This window comes from Ammodytes marinus, assembly GCF_949987685.1.
Source record: "Ammodytes marinus genome assembly, chromosome: 14".
Classification (NCBI taxonomy): Eukaryota; Metazoa; Chordata; class Actinopteri; order Uranoscopiformes; family Ammodytidae; genus Ammodytes; species Ammodytes marinus.
Window position 1 is genome coordinate 22,904,093 of NC_137218.1, and position 19,040 is coordinate 22,923,132.

General features: G+C 40.7%; 1 protein-coding gene across 2 annotated transcripts in view; it reads right to left on the reverse strand.

Moving 5' to 3' along the window:
* Positions 1-19,040, reverse strand: part of LOC307261194 (CD166 antigen homolog) — a 51,758-nt gene that overhangs the window by 12,918 nt on the left and 19,800 nt on the right. For both annotated transcript variants that reach the window (XM_080041674.1, XM_080041675.1), the window contains 5 exons: positions 4,284-4,390; positions 3,533-3,752; positions 3,131-3,192; positions 804-891; positions 239-409 (listed from right to left, as the gene is read on the reverse strand). In XM_080041674.1, the coding sequence (XP_079897800.1) occupies positions 239-409; positions 804-891; positions 3,131-3,192; positions 3,533-3,752; positions 4,284-4,390 (648 nt within the window). The remainder of the gene's footprint in view (positions 1-238; positions 410-803; positions 892-3,130; positions 3,193-3,532; positions 3,753-4,283; positions 4,391-19,040) is intronic.

The following is a 19,040-nucleotide window of genomic DNA, read 5'->3' on the forward strand; positions in this document are numbered from 1 at the left end:
GCTGTGCTGCTTTTTCACCATGCAAAAATGCAAAACCTCAATGCAGTCCTAAATAACAACAACATCAATTTGACTGTAAATGTCTGAAAAAATAAATTGAATTACAATTATAGGTATTCCAATCAAAACCACTTGTTGGTGTAGCTCTTTAAAAGATGCTGTATGTGGGGCAAGGGAGATAAGCAGGAGGTGTAATACAGTTATGTAGCCAGATGGTGGCGCTGTATTTCCTACTCACAGTGAATGGGGATTGGTTCCATGTCAACCTTCTCATCGCCCTGCGGATGTGCGGAGCGGCAGGAAAAGACCGCTCCGATGTCCTCCTTGGCAGCTACATACTGCAGGCTGGTGGAGGTGGTGGACAGGCCTGTGGCTGGGTCCAGCTTCATGCTGGGAGTGATCACAATGGCTGCAAAGGACACACACACACACACACACACACACACACACACACACGCACACACACGCACACACACACACACACACACACACACACACACGCACACACACACACACACACACACACAATAGACAGTAAGTTAGTGATGCATATGTAAAAGTCAGGATTCCTGTGTGATACTTCCATCCTCTCTTTGACAAGTATACAACAGTGACTGGCATGTTTCTATAGTCTATTCTTTCATCTATTGTCATGGGTAAATACAATGAGAGATTTCAGTTTCACTTTCTGTTCACTATACCAAAACACAGGTATGGCCCAGAGGGGAATTTGTGAATGACTGTATCTTGGGTGTGACTATTGGATGGTTTTTAGGTGTGTCAATGAACATTTAAATCATTACCTTTCCCATCAGCTGTCAAAGTCTTTCCGTTCTTTTCCCATGTGATAGTAGCTGCGGGGTTTGCACCTGCTGCAACACATGTTCCCACCTGAACAAGACAGAAGAAAGGGAGAGAAAAAACGGTTTCAATGCAATTCATTAATTTGATTACAAATGTTAAGAAGCAGATGTAGGAGGACCTGATAGATAAATGTGTTTCATGTAATCTGGTTTGATCAGTATCCACCGTCAGTGATGGAATCTGATTTGAACTGTTTATGGTTTATGCTTAAGGTGGAGTCTGCAATTCTTGAGAAAGTTGTTTTCAAAATGACTTTCCTTAAAAAATTGTAAATATCTCCTCACGATCCACTACTCATTTTGACAGAAAGTGATTCTGACAACAAGCAGTCTCCAGAATCGCTGACTTCACCTTTCCCCTGAATAATTCAACACTTTACACACACATGCTCAAATATAAAATAATATTGTGTTTACTCTTTCACCACTAAAATGAGTTATTGTTGTATTACCTGGTGTTACCAACCCCCTACTCTAAAACCCATTACAATGAGGACATAATTCTTCTGTCCAAAAAAAACTTGTACAACATAAGGTCTGCTTTCCAGAAAATGAACGGGAGAATGTTGGACATGGGCCAAAAAAGACAAACAACTGTCTCATTCAGGAATGAACTGGTTTTTGTATTCATAAGCCCGCTGTCTCACTGTCTCACTATAACATCTACAGAGAAGCGAAGGTCAGCAACGGTAGCAGTGATACGCCGTGTGTAAACCAGATAAGGAAGTGAGTCACAAGAGCATTCCTTTAACCAAACCACCAGGTTTCGAATCCTGTAACTACAGCCTGAAGTGAACATGACTCACCATTCCAATGAGTCTTTTCTGTCCAGAAATATAACAGTCATACAGTAGTAGCGGCGCTTATCTGACATGGTTATTCCACATAAAAGTTCAGACCGCATCCCACTTGTGAAGCTGCTTTTTTGACCACAACTGGCTTCCATTTCTAGATGTTTTTAAATCCTGCTGGTACGCGCAGGTTTTTAAAGACACTCCAGGCCCAACAAACGAGCAAGTATAGGCAAATCGAAGGTATTTCATTCCATTAGATTATTCAGTTCTTTATTTAATCATATTTTGCCAGATGTGATAATAAGGTCGAGAAAACAATGCACTTAGATAAAACTGTATTGCAGAATCAGATCCACAAATTAGCTCCATGGATATGAAAATGTAATAAAACTTGTAGAACTCTAGTTTGGCGGTTGCTGAGAAATGGTGGAGTTTGTTCTTATCTGGACTGTGTCAACTTCTTATCAGGACTGCGCTCTCTGTAACATTCGTGTCACACAAATGGTAGAGTTCCCATGTTCCACAATCAGAAATGATTTTCTACATGATGGCACTGTAATGAACATACTTACTAAATAGGTTATTACTGGTTATTCACAGACACACATACAACTATGATGTGAGCCTTTATTTTTTTTCTCAATCTAAAATTCTGTCCTTGAGAAACTGCACGAGTACAATCCATGCTCTCTCATTTAGGACGCATATGGCACTTAGTAAACATAGCAGCAAGGCTCATTTTATTTTTGAATTAAAAAACCCTCCAATGGGTTGACTTTTGCACAAATGAAAAAATGGCCCTCTGATATTGCATGGCTGCATTCTCCACCACTCAACATGACACTTCCAACTTATTTGGTAATTCCACTTGAGTATGAAGCAACCGTCATCCTTCTTGGAGGTTATTGAAACTGAAATCTGCCTCTTCCTCTTTATTTTTATTGCTTTCCCAATCACATTCCCCACAGCTCTAACCACCTCTCTCTTCCATTTTAAAAAGACTCAAAGCTGTTCAATACCACTGACAGTTCCAGGTGGGGATAGCAACAGAAGGCAACAGGACTCACTTGATCTATAATAAATGTACAGACACACTGTGCGTGGTGGAAGAACTGTGCATTGGAGGAGACAGATGAATGTGCCGTCCATAGCCTTTTCAAAAGTTTCACACAGATAATAATAAAAGAGTGCATGTGAGAAAGTGTGTGTGTGTGTGTGTGTGTGTGTGTGTGTGTGTGTGTGTGTGTGTGTGTGTGTGTTCAGGGAATTGAAAACAAACAACTAAATCGGAGAGGAATTCTTACAGGAGTGAGTGTTTAACTATGAATGAAAGTAAGCTCGGATTTGAACCGTATGCACCAATAACGTCATGTAAACACAAAACTGTAGTCAATATTAATACAAGTACAAATGCATATAATTGTCTTTCAAACAGGCGTTCGAAAGGTGACTTGAGCCTGTAGTGATTCTTACCGTCACTGGTTTGTCCTTCAGCAGTACTACAGCCTTGTCCATAATCTCAACCGATGGTTTCTCTACACACACAAAAGGAGAGGATCAGGTTTGGGGGGAATCATTTGCACTGTTCTTCATATTTCCTGAAAGTATCTGCATAACTAGGGGTCACGGTCAGAAAAAGCACACGCATATTTCACTGACGAAGTTCAGCAACTGGCAATTAAGACAACCAAGTTCATGTAAATGGTCAGCAGCAAACTCTTTACATTGTCAATATTTAAGATCATTTCAACTTGCTCGCTTGTCACTATAACATAATGCTCTCACTAAGGTCCATTGAGCTGCAGTCTTCTTGTCCTTTCCATTCTTGAAATATGCATGGCCAAGATGAAGCTAATTCAATATTGAGCTGCTTACTTTGAACAGCCACAGTGACGCGGTACTCGTCGACGTTGCTATCTGTCACCACCATGCAGGAGAAGGTCTTCTGGTCTTTGAGCGAGGCCTGGGTGATGAGCAGGCTGAACTGCTCGTCGATGCTGACCCGCGTGGCATAGTCGTCTGTGGCCTGAACTGTGGCTGTTTTGCTGCTGGACTGTTTGATCAACAGATCGCCAATAGTGCCGTCATCTTTTTCCTAGAGCGGGACAAGACACACAGAGAGAAGGAGACAGAGATAAAAAAAAAGACTGTTCGGATACATTGTTATAGTTAAACAGAGTTGAACAGATATTGTATATACTGTTGGCTAGTTTAATCTACAGCAATGTATCATATTCTATAAGATCATCATATGTTTGTAGCGTGGCCGACCGCCCTGTGGGAACCACATATCTATACTTTAGTTGAGTAATTCCCACTGTACATAAAAGGGACGGGAAATAGACAGGGATGTTCATATATCTCATTGGAATTATTCTGACTATATATATTTATTGTACAAGCATAAAAAAATGCTAAATCTGTAATATGGAAATGTGCAGTCTTTGGTCTGCACATTTGGTCTATAAATCTATGTAAAAAATGTATAATGACATGTAACAAAGAGAGGCTGTATCATTTCATATAGCCATAGTTTCCCTCTTTTTCCATGTCATGGAATGTGTTGATAAAGTGTGCATCAAGTAAACCAGTAAACACTTCATAGGCGGAGCCAGTATCTACTTACGTATTTCCACTTGATGAACATCAGATCCGCTGGTGCCTGAGCTCCAAACATGCATGGCACAACAATGGTCTCTCCATATTTGGCAGTCACGCCTTCTGAACCCAACACTGCAACATAGAATGCAACAGAAAAGTTATTAAAAACTATTCATAAAAAACATATTATACTTTCACAAAAGCCTCTATGGAGGGTAAGAATCTTGACTGCTTGATTCAGTCACAGGTGTGCAACAACAGTGCAAGCCTTTGTCCAGGATTCTTCTGGTCTGCAGCCTAATTGGATGAAGATGATGGAGTTGGCAATGTGTTTCTCTCTGTTAGTACTGTTCACAAAGAATGTCGACTAGTACACTTATGGTTTTGACTAAATAACTTTGTACCTTAACATGGCACAGTCTCAGAGTGTTATAGTGCTCGAGGGACTCATATGTATTATTATGTGAGGAGGAAAACCCCTTAAATCACTTGATCTGGAGCCTTTGATCACTGGAAAAACAACTCATCAAGAAATCCTGAGTATGCATGCATCTTGGTGATAATCCCAATACTATGTTTCATCAATGTGTTTAGGGTCAGAGGCTAAAACAACTGGGTGGGTGGAAGGGGGAGGGGGCTGGGATTCCAAACAGTCCTAAAGCCAGAATGAATATATGAGCTGAAAGGTGACAGATATGAGAAGTGAAAGATGGTCAAAATAGATGCATTTTAGTCAAATGAGAAAAAAAAGGAGAAAAAGAAGTATACAAGATAGAGAATTGTTGAATAGCAACACATTTTGATAAGAGGAATGGCGCCCTAAATATACATATCGCTAACAATCCCAGGACTTTCAGACACCATGACCCTGAGGGTTAAACACAGCTCCTCCGAAGTATAAATGTCGAAAGCAAAAATTGAAAAAAGAAATTCCAACACACTGCGTTGTCACTCCAAACGTTATAGCACAACAACATTGCAAGGATGCCAATAGCAGAAGAGCAAGGAGGTCAGGCTTGCTGCTCCTTGTGTAATGCCCACCGCACAACCATTTCTAAAGGGAGGGGAGCACTGAGGCGGAGTTGTTGTCATGTGCAAGGTGGTGGGGGGGGGGGGGATAAAGGGGTTAGGCAGAGAAGATGGATGAATGGAGGTCAGAGCAGCAGAGAGGGACACAGGGTCACGCTCTCAAACTCTTTTCTCTTTGAGATTTCGAGCTAAACAGGCAGAACAAGTGGCTGAGATGCTGCTCATTCCACAAGGATGATGCCAGAAAATGCCCCCAAGTGCAGCTGCCTGACTTGAAGTGGCTGTTGTTCAATGTGTTAAGGGTTGAAACACTTCAGAAAAAAAAATAACTTCACAGCCATATATTTTTCCTTGAAGGCAATTTATTTAGTCAAATGGATTCGACACGTTAGAGGGAAGTAAAGCAATTTTTTTGCTTTTTTTCAAGGCAATTGCTCTTAATGGTGATTTCAAATTAAAGCAGCAGTGCGTGACTGAGTAACACTAGTAGTTATTGTTTAATGAAATGGTAACCCAAGACAAAAGCCACATGACAAATCAGCTCAAAGTGTAAACAAAATGTTTCCTCTTTAACAAAAAAAAGGCATAAAAGTAAGTAAATAATATTAATATTGTAGTTAGCCTGAAGTCTTTCAAATGACAAAAAAAACTGCTACAGAATCCGAAAAAGCAATTAAGTTGTTCTCTAGTTGAGTTCAATCATAGGCCATTGTACTGACGTGGGTAAAAGACCTGATAAATACATACTAAATTATTTGTCAAAAATTAAACACAAGACTATTGTTCATGTATGCTGCTGTACTTCATGAGCGGATCCATTTACATATACTGTTAAAGGTGTCTCTGCTGCAATAGTCCTTGTAAGCGCTGCAGCCTAGTATACATGGTGGAAAAACAGTGACAAAAAAAAACTTGTTACCTAAACAAACAGTGCAGCCGGGCCTTTTCTGCAGGCTCAAGATTAATCTGATATGATGCCGTTCAAGTTCTCATCAGAAACACTTAGCATGTGTTTCCCACTAATGCCCTTAAACTCTGGTGGGTTATGGGTATTGACCTACTGGCATGTGCATTGCAGTGTAAAACAAACTAAACAGTTCACATAAGCATCTCCATCCACCTGAAATCCATCCCTTAATGCTAAATAAAAACTGTAGTGAATTTTTGCAGTCAAATGTGTCAACAATAGTTTTAACAACGACGTATGCACACATGTTATTATTAGGGCTACTACAACAAATATGTCAATCCTCTATACCACTAATGAAGAATATTTTATTAGATGTCATGGATTGGATACTGAAGACAGTGGGAGTCAGTGTGGTCATAGATAACAGGCTATCTGTGGTTTACTTACAAAGCAATTGCCCACTCTCCTTTTACAATCTTATCCTCATCTCACCTCTCCCAAAAATCATAAATGTAGCCGAGTAGTTGCACTCTTTTCCGCTGTGCAAACATTCCGGTGTGTTTGCTATGTCTTGGTCTAAGGTAGACACTTTGGCGGGGTCGCCTTTCAGTTAGGCTGCAAAGCTACTTAGGGATTTTTAACGGCTCCCTTTTTTCCTTCCACGATTGTCTTTCCCAAACAAAAAGCTTGCCACTTGCTGTCCTGAAGGCATGGTCTTGTTTGCTCTGGCAGCTCTAACACAATTGCTCTTATCTCGCCAGCGGAACAATGTGTTCCAGGGGGGAGATGAAAGCAGGTCTCTCCTCCTGCAGATTCCATCACTACATAAAGGCACCTACATTGACACAAAGTGTGCAGTGTCACCAACAAGCTGGTGATAAAATGAACAAAGTCACCTGATTAAGTCTGAGAGAGTACACAAGACCTCAGAATACACAATGTTCACCTTCACCACTGCCAGCTGTGGTTTTGCTCATAACATTACTCTCAGTATACAGGGTTTTAGTTTTGGTTGGATTTAAAGGTGGAGTCAGTGATGTCAAAAATTATTTTTTGTCAAAATCAGTAATCTCCTCACGAGCTGCTACTGTGTGTACTGTGTGTTTGTGGGGAAAAAAATCCAGTCTTTATATTTCATACACAGCCTAAGCTCTGTAAAAAGGTATGTTGCTAGCTATGGGGGGGGGGGCTTTGTTTACATAAGCTTTGTTTACATACCTGTTTACAGAGCCTCACCCTGGGCAGTGTATTAACACCAAAGTTTCAGCGCACACACATTACAGACAGGTAGCAGATTGTCAGGAGATAATCACTGATTTTGACAAAAGTGTTTCTGACAACAAGCATTCTCCAGAGTCACTGACTCCACCTAACTGAATATTTTTAATAAAAAGTACCAAGATGCCTCCAGTAAAAGCAAAAGTGATGGGGAAGGAAGTGTTCTTGTGTCACCGATCACAGCAGAGGGAAAAGCAAGGCACACAGAGGAAGACTACATGTGAATTCTAACAGGAGCATCAGGACTCCTCATGCAATAAATAATTCCAGTCAGCCGCATCGAGCAAAGTCAAACTATTATAATGGGTGTGCGTGAAACCATGCCAGCTTGTGGCTGACACAGTGAAATTTGATTGCTTTTGTCAAACACAGCCACCAACTCAAACTGGAACTTTGATTGCACTTCCTCCTCCCACCACCTCCCTCCCGAAAAAAAAAAAAAAAAAAAAAAACTAAGCCCACAATTGTTAACATTTGGGCTGGCCCATGAAACGATAACGATCATTATCTTGATATGCTTTCCTTCAATAGAAATGTAGGAAATGTTTTAATTTTTTTTGATGCAGTAGAATGGAAACACCCATACAGTAGAAGGGGAGAGAGGGTGGGGGTTGGGGCGCTAATTGCTAGTTGCAACCCGCTATTAAACAGGAAGAAGAAAAAACCTCCAACAGCTAACTGAGTCAAATACAGGCTCCACAGGTGCAGTTTATATAACTAAATAAAAAGCCTAGTTAGGTTAGAACTGAGAACAGACAAGTAATAATATCATACTCCCAAAAATAAGTATTTAAACTTGAAATAAAAGAGTTATGATTGTATCCTGAATCTGATAATGATTATTAGCTGATATCCCTATTTAGAAAACACTTTTGGCCATATCTCCCAGCTCTAGGTAATCCTATTGATGTTGAAGTGACATGACCCAAATAACCTTTAATATCAAATAATTATCTTATTCTAAACTTATATCCTATCCTATCCTATCTTATTCTTATCTTATATCCTATCCTATCTTATTCTTATTCTTATCTTATATCCTATCCTATACTATCCTATCCTATCTTATCTTATATCAAAACATGTGTCACAGCAGCAAACACAAGGGCTGAACGATTTCAAAGGAAATCACAAATTGATCGATTGAGCAATTATCTAAATAGAAAGTACATTGTGCATCTGACCCCGGGGTTAAATGTTTGTGTGAATGTATTTACAAATCACACACCATGGTCCTCGTGTACCGGTCATGCTCATCAATCATCAGCAGCCCAAGGCGATAGCGTTAACGCCCACAAGCAGACACGTGAAAGGCCGTTAACAAATTACTCTTTCACAGTTGAACTACCGTGAACTCTTTTTTTTCCATAAAAAAAAGAGTTCACAAAAGCACCCTGACACTATATTATTGAACCGAAGTTTCATGATATTGCCAATGGCAATTAAAAATCGCAGCTAAAAAAATTGATTTATGCATCCGTGCGTTTCTTCTATGTTGCTTTGTTATGGACATGGAGTGAAAATCTTATTCCAATTCAATGAGAAAGACAAAGAAAAATAAGAGACTGTCTGAGAAAAGTGTGTGTGTGTCTGTGTTGAGGTGTATGTTTAGGCATGTCTATTCACTCTCTTGATCTTTACTAAATGTACCATTTTAAGAGGTTTAGCTTTTTCGATGATGATGATACTTGCAGGGTTGTTGCAATATTTGGCTTGTACCAATGTGGTTAAATGTACTTATTGTACGTCACTTTGGATAAAAGCATCAGCAAAATATAATGCAATGCAATTATTTACCCACAGTGTGCTTCTGGTAGAAGAACAAAGGCGTCTGCACATTACATATTCATAGCCTCATTTATCAACCCATCAGAATCCTGTGTCTGTGCTTGGAAACAGTATGTATAAAATGCCACCGTGATCATTTTTTCTCTGCCCCAATTAAGCTTTCCGACAGCAGAACCCGAAGTAACATTTGCATGTACCAATATCTGAAGCGTTAGAGGGTAAGTGCTCGTTCAGCCGAGGAGTTGATTAACAAGCATTAGCATAACAACACGTCCACTGGTCTCTACTCTGGAGCATAATGGGAAAAGCTTGACATTGCTGTTACAGCTGTGATGGTTGAATAGTTCCTTTCATACAGACAAGTGCAATTTAGATGAATGCTGTGTTTGTGCCATTTGGCGTAAAATTACAGTGGATGTATGAAAAATACCTGCCATAGTACAAAATGCAGATACATTTTCCTCTGCTACACAACAGCACATAATGGAAGATGATTGAGATGATAACATCACTAACAAACAGGGTTTCAGTTTTCCAGGTAAGCCTAATGACGCCTAGATACAAACCATCAAAGTTATAAGATGAATTAGTACTAGTCTTTCAAACAACAGTTTTGTTTAAAGAGAATGTGATTACACATCATGTAATATGAGAAATCTGTAAATCAAAATCACATTGTTTTAAGTCAAAACATTTTAAAGTTAGGACCATATACCCCAGCTTTAACAAGAAAAGGCACTTATTGTCACACAATTTTCTGCAAATATTTTTTTAAGTTTTTTTATATGAGAAATCTGCATTTTTCTTCCTTAACTGAAAATACATACATAATAACAATGTTACATATTTCTGTGCTCTAAACAGAGCTTACCTACAACTGAATCAATCACTAGGCACTCACTGAAATAATGTACGGTGTGACTGAATAGTACTATGGGGCACTTTAGTGTTAAACTGTTCACTAAATCACCACGGCTCGGTTATCTGTCTTGGAGATAAGATGTAAGGAATACAAGGCTTCTTGAAACATGAGGGGGTTTAAAGTGGAATCCAAGACATTTATATAGCAAGGTTAAATTTGTACCGCGGTCTGGTTCATTTTGCTCAAAGGAATAAGATAAAATCTAAATCTCCTGGAATACGTAAGGGCTGTAATGTTAAACACAATGGAAATAATATATAGCGACTCTTCTGCACATAATTGGCGTGCAGAGTAGAAGAGGAGGAAACAATTCAGCCTCACTGGTCTGAGTCCTCAACCCCACCATCAACACAGTGGGGAAAATAAGTAGCTGCCACTTCCTCCAGTCACTTATAATGGTCCTAACCCCGTGGACATGCATCTTTGTGACACTTTGCCAAAAATAAAAATGAAAGCTGTAATCTTATTTCGGGATTTGTAATTGAAAACAAGATACCGTGCCAAGGCCAGGAAGTGAAAGTGAGCAGATGGTAATTAGCTCCAGCATGATCCAAGGATCCGATTAAAGCCAGGCCTCAGCACATTAGCATGGTGTTAGCTATTGGGGGTCGACTTTCTGATCTAACAAGTTTATATTACAATCTGAATTTTCTCTGGCAAATCATTCCCTTCTACAAAATAAATCTTCCTTTTAGCATTTTACTTTTGATATATGCTATTGCCTTGGATTTCGGCACATTGAAAATATGTTCTGAAAGACAGGGTGGGATGATTCATTCTAACCAAGATTAACAGGCAGCGTATGGAATGAAAAAAAATAGTCTTGGCTGTCATAAAGATAGCAAAATAAAATGTATTCAACGCTATAAAAATAAATAATCACTGCACAAACCAGTAATCCTATTCCTCACCACAGATTGTATTTCTTTTCCCCGGAGATGCTTGTGGGCTTCCTTCCTGATGCACGCTGGGTTAAAACTTGAGGGATTTGGGATAACTCTCAGAGGTAAATAATGGATACAGTGTCAGCACTTAAAGAGGACAGTCCTGTACCATCTGCAGGGTTCCTCACCCCCAGTGTAAAACTACACCTCTGGAGGTCTGCCGCCAAGCTGTTAGGGTCAATGTCAGTATGGATTGGGTTGCTGGCACTTTTAACAGATAATTTGTCTGCAGCGTAAACGGCAATCAAGAGCCATATTTACATCAATGCGTATGCCAATATCTGCCAGCAGCACCATCTGTGACAATCTGAGGTGAACCTGAAGGGAATACATATAAGGTGGTAGCCTAAAACGTAGGTGGCAATATAAAACCTCTTACATAGTTTTTTCATTACCAACCATTATATGTGATAATGTGACATGATGTTCCAAAAGGTCTTCTGGGTTGGCTGGCAGATTGGTAATATTTTCTGTGAAGGGAAGTTTATCTCACTGCACTAAATATGCAGAATTGTGCTTTGTATCTTTGCCACAGCATGGCCCAGCAAAAAAACCTGAACTACAACCTTGAACTACAAAAACTTTATTGAGCAACAACACAGAGCTTTCGTAAATGATCACGATAAAGTCCAAACTGAGCAACAAGCTTTATTGGTGGACCTTTCCTTTGAACTGTTTCTGAGTGGGAGCTGTAAAACAACTGTCCTGAAACATGTGCCTGTACCCACACAAGGAGTTTCTAAACTCAGTCAGGCAAATCACAGCTTTTGTTTTAGTACAATAAATGCTAACGAGAGATAACCCAAGGGATGCCCTAGAGGGGGACATGAGCATCTTATCAGGACACACCTAAGGGCAACAATATAGCAAAGGAAAGGGGTTATAGGGAATCTGTGACCCAGTTTGCATGAGACATCATGTCAGTGAAAGCGTCAAAGTGTTAGGAGCTGGTCCTGGTGAGATGCAGGAGGAGCCTGGTGTCACCCCACAGTGCCCAGAACCACCAAGTGATGCAAACCTCAGTCCCTTGCTTAACACTGTTTGTGAAGGGAGCAAAAATAAATAGATTTTGTTCCATCTTCGAAAAAACTGGCAAGGGTATTGTTGATAGAAGAGTCAATCGGACGATTATGTTCATTGTCGGCTTAGCAGAGATGCTGGAAAAGAAACTAAAAACTTCACCAAAAATAACAGATCAAACAAGATGCACCAGGCTGGCACCCAGGTCTGAACATGGTAAAGTGGAGGGCGGCAGAGGACGTGAATGCCACATTGCCACTGACCCTTGGTAACAGTAAAGTCTGCTGGTAGACACGCAGACTCAAATAACGGCTTGCCTTAGAAGGCAATACAACCACCATACGACAAGGACCAGGGAAAAGAAGAGATGCTCACATCAGTAAGGGAGGGGCAGGATTGTTGGGATGCAGAAACACAGAGCTTGGACAAGATGGGATGGAACACTCCGTATGCCTGAAGAGAGGCACACAACAAGACCCAGCGGTTGTCCGAAAGCCCTTGGCGTAGGGTGGCCCTGTGGCTTCATGAACAAGTCCTGAAGGACACTGGACATCAGCTGCAATGGCCTCAGTCACTGTAAGAACCTCACCCAGCAAAAAAGAGCATCATTTTCATCAGTGCTGGGGAGAAGCCAACGAGATTGAAGTCATGGAACCAAAATGTTGCTTGTTTCTGTTTTGTACTCATTTTGCAGAGATCAATAAAGTGTGAAGACGTGGTCGCAAGTGGTGATAGCACATCTCTGTTTCACTGCCCGTAAAACAACAGAGCTACAGCAGCAGAGGAGAGGGTGCAGCCTTTGCTCTGACACTTCTAATAAAATTATGTTTTAAAACTAGCAGGGTGTCTGGCAAATGTTGAAGAGTAATAGCTGCCTGAATCAAAACATATCCTCTATAATCTTCAATCTGCCCTTAGCTGTCTTACAACGTTTTCCCTATTGTTTTTTGCATACTGAGCTCACTGCATTCCAGCAAAAGCTATAAACATCGAAATTGCCCACTGGTTTAGGCATGTCTCACATGCAAATAGATTCTTTGTGGAATGGTGTTGACAGGGGAATATTAAGTATAATACATTTCGAGTGCACTTAGCTCTTAAACAAAAGGGAGCAGACTGTCTGAACAAGCAATTTGTTTAAAGGTTGTTTTAATACAGTATCTATTCCACTAAAGAGGAACCCTTTGGCAAGATAGCACAGGTTTTATTTAAGGAAAATGATCTGCTTACAATAGCAAGTATAACTTCTTGCTGCCAGCTAGATAAGAAGGACAAGGCTGTTGACTTATGTGCTTGTAGGAGCATGCCTTCTGAGTCCCAGGGAATTACTTTGACTTTCTCTGAATTTAAAATGACTTCCCAAGGCATGGTTTTATTTAGGTAGATGTTTTGTTCATTACTATCTGCTCTGTATTTCTGTGTTATTGGACTCAGTGTTATTAGGGGTTTCAACCTAGCTGACCTTGGTATGATATCCATGGAGGGTGAAGTAAGCTTGTAAATGGATGAATATTGAGTTTTCTTCTTTTTTAGAAAAGAGTAATAACCAAATGAAAACGAAGAAGACTCCCCTCACCTTCCAATTCACATGGACATTTTTAATCCACCCACTGCTCGACTTCCATCTAGACGTCCAATTTGGAAGAACCCACCACCAGCTGATCTCACCATCCAATCAGTTTGGAAAAAGGAATGGGAGTCCAAGGACGTCCCAAATCAACATCTGGTGTCAGACCCCACCCTACCGGTCCCTGGAACCAATCAATTTTATTTTGAAAATGTCTTCCACGTCTGTTTGTGACACCATTTCCACAAATGATCTGAGAAATATAAAAAGAAATACTGTGTAGGCACATTTCCTATTTAAAAGATATTCCTACCAAGAGACCTTGATATGGTGCCATCATAGAGTTTGGCTTCAGCACTGGGAAAAGCCACAGCTCTTTTGTTCTCCCTCATCTCCCCTAATGTAGAAGATTATAAAGAAGAAACAAGGCGGTCGTATATCTTCATGAGTGGATCAGAGACCATGGGGCCAGGGCCCTCATCCATCTGGTGGGCAAGGTAAGTGCACTCAGGCCTGAAGTGTGATGCATCAGTAGGTTTGGTGGTGGGAGGACAGTGTCCAGGGATAAAGGGTGCTGACTCTGGAGAGGGAGAGATCGCTGGCTTTCACCAGTCATAAATGGCTTCCTCCCTCCTATCGTTGAATCATTATAAACTGTGCTAATAAGCAGTTGTAAGTCTGCGGCTTAGTGCAACAGCTCCAACCTCCCACATATTATAATTTAGAGAAGATGAGATGAGAACACAGCCTTAACTTACTAGTAACTTCTGGCCCTAGGCCTGTGACCATAGGACAAGTATTAGGGATTGCTGCGTTTGAACATTTTTGGTGTGCAATGCATTATACTATCAGTACATGTTCAGGAATAAACGTCTTGACTTCCATTAAGGAAAAAGTTGCAGTACATTTGAACTATTCAGTCAAACTTTGTTTCAGAACTCTGAAGCTTACCTGCCGGCAAATGAAAGATTCTCCCAACACTGCAGGTGTTTTTAAAGCACAACCCTATCATTATTAGGCTGCCTTTTACCCTCCCTCCTGCTTCGCTCCACCCTTCTCCTACATCTCTCCTGTCCGTTCCGAAGTTTTAAAGCCTGAATAAGTGCTTTGATCCAGACCTAATCCCTTGCGGTGCCGCTTGAGAACTTTACAGTGGGGAGCAAATTGATTGACAGTTCATAATCCCTTTCTTTGGCATGCACTAACACACACACTTCAGTACCTGCCTTGTCCTAAACCAAATTCATCAAAATGAAAAGTCCTGCGCAAAACAATAAGCCTTTTTCTTGGTATAAGGCTGAGGCAGCTGGACCGATGGACAAAGTGGGGAGATGAGAATGATAAGGAAGCAGTCTTTGTTTGCTTTCACATTCGGTAGTGAAACGCTGACCTGACTCACTGTATTGACAGAAACCGTGCCTGCCTAGATAACATTATCTTGACACATGTATTAGTGCATATATACACTCCTACACACTAAAGTCATGTTTTCTGCTTGGAGGTTTGTGTAGCGGCCCTCTTATCTAAACAAGTCCTTGAAATTCCAAATGTAACTATTATCTACATGCCTCAAATCCGTGGAGCTTCAGACATTTGGAGAGGCATTGTTTAACTCTTATGCTGTCAATTTGTAAGAACTTTTATATTTAATCCCTGTAAAACAGCTGAGAAACTATATTTGTCATCACTATCCATACTCAACATGACACCCAAACCTCTTGTTTATCACATGTATAATCAGCAGTTGGTGTGAGATCTGCCGAGGGCCATGGACATTGACAGGAATGCCAGAGAGAATATGGCCTTGAGCTGATGTAACATTCAAGCAGGCTAGGGGACCAAAAACAGTCACCAGCACTCCTCTTCTACAAATCATCATGGCACAACATACCAGGATCTCAAGCAACAGGGCAACAACAAGACTGGAGGCCATAAATATTTGGAGTGTTTTCATTCCTCCATTAGCTTCTATTGTTTCGGATCCCATTCCTTTCATTCCCACTAACACCTGCCGATGCCAAAAAAAAAAGATCTTGGCATTCCCATAGTAAAACACATGTGGGTTACCTTGGCTAGGGAGAGGATGTTTGAATATGGACTTTTGAAATCTTCAGATACCTTGATATTTACATGATCCAACTGAATATATTTATCACTAGAGATTTTCAAGGTTGACTTTGCTGAAAGCCAAATTCTACACGGACAACATAACCTCTGCAAGTCAATCTTAAAAAATGACATACAACATTGTCTGGTTGATTTCTCTTAGTACATTTTGCGGTGCACATGCCGATTGAAGTACTTTTTACTGCCACCCCAGTAAATATTTTTAACTGGACTTCAGTGAGGACTGAACAATTTCCTTATACAGGAAATTGAGGCACTATAGTCCCCCCTGCTGTGCCCACTATCCTGAGGAAAGAAACAATACCAAACGGAAAAACAGCCTGTGTTACCTGTGCTGCCTGAGCTAAAAACATGGTGTGTAGTTGCTGTGTAAAAGCAGAACCGTGGCTATGCAAACAGAGCCCTATAGTGTGTACACACATACCCTGCTGAAAGATAAAATGCTGAACAGGTGGCTGGGATGAAAACAACCATTTTCTCTCTGTGCCTCCAGCCATGAGTCCAAATGGATAGCATAGGGCATGGAGGTCAAACTTCTTCCCACTCCCCTCTGAAGTGTTTCTGCGTGGGGGGGCTGCGGACAGCTGCTTTTGTCATTATCATGCTACCTGGGACTGGACTAAATGCTAAATACACACTAAGAGCCACAACTCAACAAAACAAATTGTAAGGGTATATTTTTCCTCCCAAGGTATTTTCATGCTCATCTTTCCTTATTGCTCACATGCATCTGCTGAGGTATGCAGACCACTCAGAGTTCTGAGGGGCTTGGCTATTTATATTTCCACCATGACAGAGAGAAAGATTTATTGGTGGACGTCTGCGGGTTTAAGTAAAGCCAGAACAAAAGGCAAATGTGATTAAAAACCAACTGACCCCAAGTACAAACTGTTGAGATGAAGAGAAGGAGACCTCTTCTGAGGAGTGAAATATGTTTAGAAAATAGCTCAGGGTCAAGAAGAAACCTTCAATCACCACCTCTCATGGGGCGGAAAAAGCAGAAGCATCAAGCTACCGTACATCATGTGACTTTAGCATCTGAGCACTTCAAAGCTTCTAGGGGTATTCCTTGGTATATTTCACAATATATTTAATAATGTTTAGAAAAGGATGTAACATATCTATTTGAGATCTCAGATACATGATTCTCAGTGTTCAACTGCATCAAAGTTTCTATTGTGTGGTTTTGTTGAATGACAGATCAACTCATTTCTAGGAAAACTAAAGACTACCAGCGGCTTATTCAGCAATAATTTGACACTGATGACTTTTTTCAGAGGCAAACTCGATGAGCAAGTGATTCTGTTGGTGCTGACGTTCACAAAGTTTATTTTTCACTCCTCACCATTCCTAATTCACAAACAATGGGACTGTCAGTGGCCACAGATTTTTAGAATAGTGTGATGTAATCCATAGCAGATCGCTTTGAAGAAAAACTTTTCTACGAATGTGAAAGAACAAAGGGCTCCATCTCATTCTCATGCTGTGTTGAAAAACTCAGCTGCTACTTCTCTATGTGCCTCTCTCTGGGGACCATACGTTGCTGCTGGTGTGCTCCCAAAATGAAAGACACACTTCATATAAACTCCCTGATCAGCTGCAACGTGGCCCCTGTGTGCCCCCATATGTGGTGCCCTGTAGTGGGAAGTGCCGATGGAAAGGCAAGTACCCTTGAGAATTGACGCTAATTCATTTTAGATGGAAAAATGCCCTCCGCTGCTTCAGCAGGCTGCAGAGGCACCAGTATGTCTGGAGAGCGACATTATGCTTGTCAGTAGAGACAAACACAAACATTAGACCCTCTTGTTAAAAAAAATAAACCAGAGTGCCTTTCATTACTTATACTAACCACCTAATTTGCCAATGACAATGAGCCCTGCAAGCATTTGTTTTCTGAGCTGATGAGACAATTAAGAGTGAGGAAGACATTTTGACCCGAAATTGTGTATGCTATGCATAAGGCATGTATTTGCCAGTTTAGGTAAGTTAATTGTCAAATTGCCATTTCGGCGGAGGTCCATTAACCAAAACACAGAGACAGTCAACTCACGGCAGCTCACCATGTTTATCAGAGTGGGTATAAATGGATACGGCTTATCAAGTGATGCTCTCCAGCAAGTGGTTAAAAAAAACATCCATTAGCAGCTAAATGATCAGGCGCTCTGAGCTTGGCTGACATGGAGGACAGAGACACTAAACAGAGCTGTGAAAAGGTGCTTTATAACGACAAGGTCTGCTGATAGTGATCCAGATATGGTAAATCAGGCTTAGGAATCCCATCAACCCAGGGAAACAGGCCTTTATTAGCCTTGTGTAAGAAATGTGTAGAACAGAATAAAACATGCCGTATCATTGGTTTTAACAAACCTAGCCATGAAGAGAAGATAATGTAGTGATGTTTTGGTTTGCGATCTACAAGTGTTAAACAGGCCAACCATGCATGAGGTTCCACTCAGGTTTCATCCTCTTTGCATTGGCAACTCCCTTTGCCTTGACATCAGTCATGAGACTTTTGGCTTTAACGGGCCATGAAAGATCAATGGGGGATGTCATGCTCATTCTATACACCATTACTTATAACTGATGGTGCTTTGACACCTGTTCCCAGTTCGGTTGAGTTGAACCCTGGAGCGTTCCCCCCTTGGAGCCGTTAGTTTGGGCAGGTGTGAACACAGCAAACGCACTCGGGAGTGGACCAAAACAACTGCACGAGACCTCCTTGAAGAGGTGGTCTCGGTCCAGTAAAAAAAATAAAACATGATCCAACCCTACTGCAAGAGGCAGTGAAAACAGGAGCATGCTTATGTTGGATTAAACCAGCTCCCGTAGCTAGCATTTACTTTTTTGAGTTCCTTCAAAGTGAAGCAAATGAATCAGAATAAACACAGGCGATCCTCATTTTCAAACTGTATCATTTGCCTTAGGGATATATACGTTAACAATGTTATACACAATGACAATGGCCAAGATCAAACCTTGTCCCTCCATTGTGAAATTGGAAAGTGCTGCATTCAACTATTTCTGGAAAATAAAAAGTTTGCTATTCTTTTACTCTTTGGTTTCTTCTGGCATGAAAATTCCGACAAATTAGAGGTGAGTTTCCTGGCATACCACAAACGTTGTTCTGCTTGTAAATACTCATGTTTAAACATGAACCAAACTGCAAAATGCCACATTGGAACAAATTGGTCCAGGTG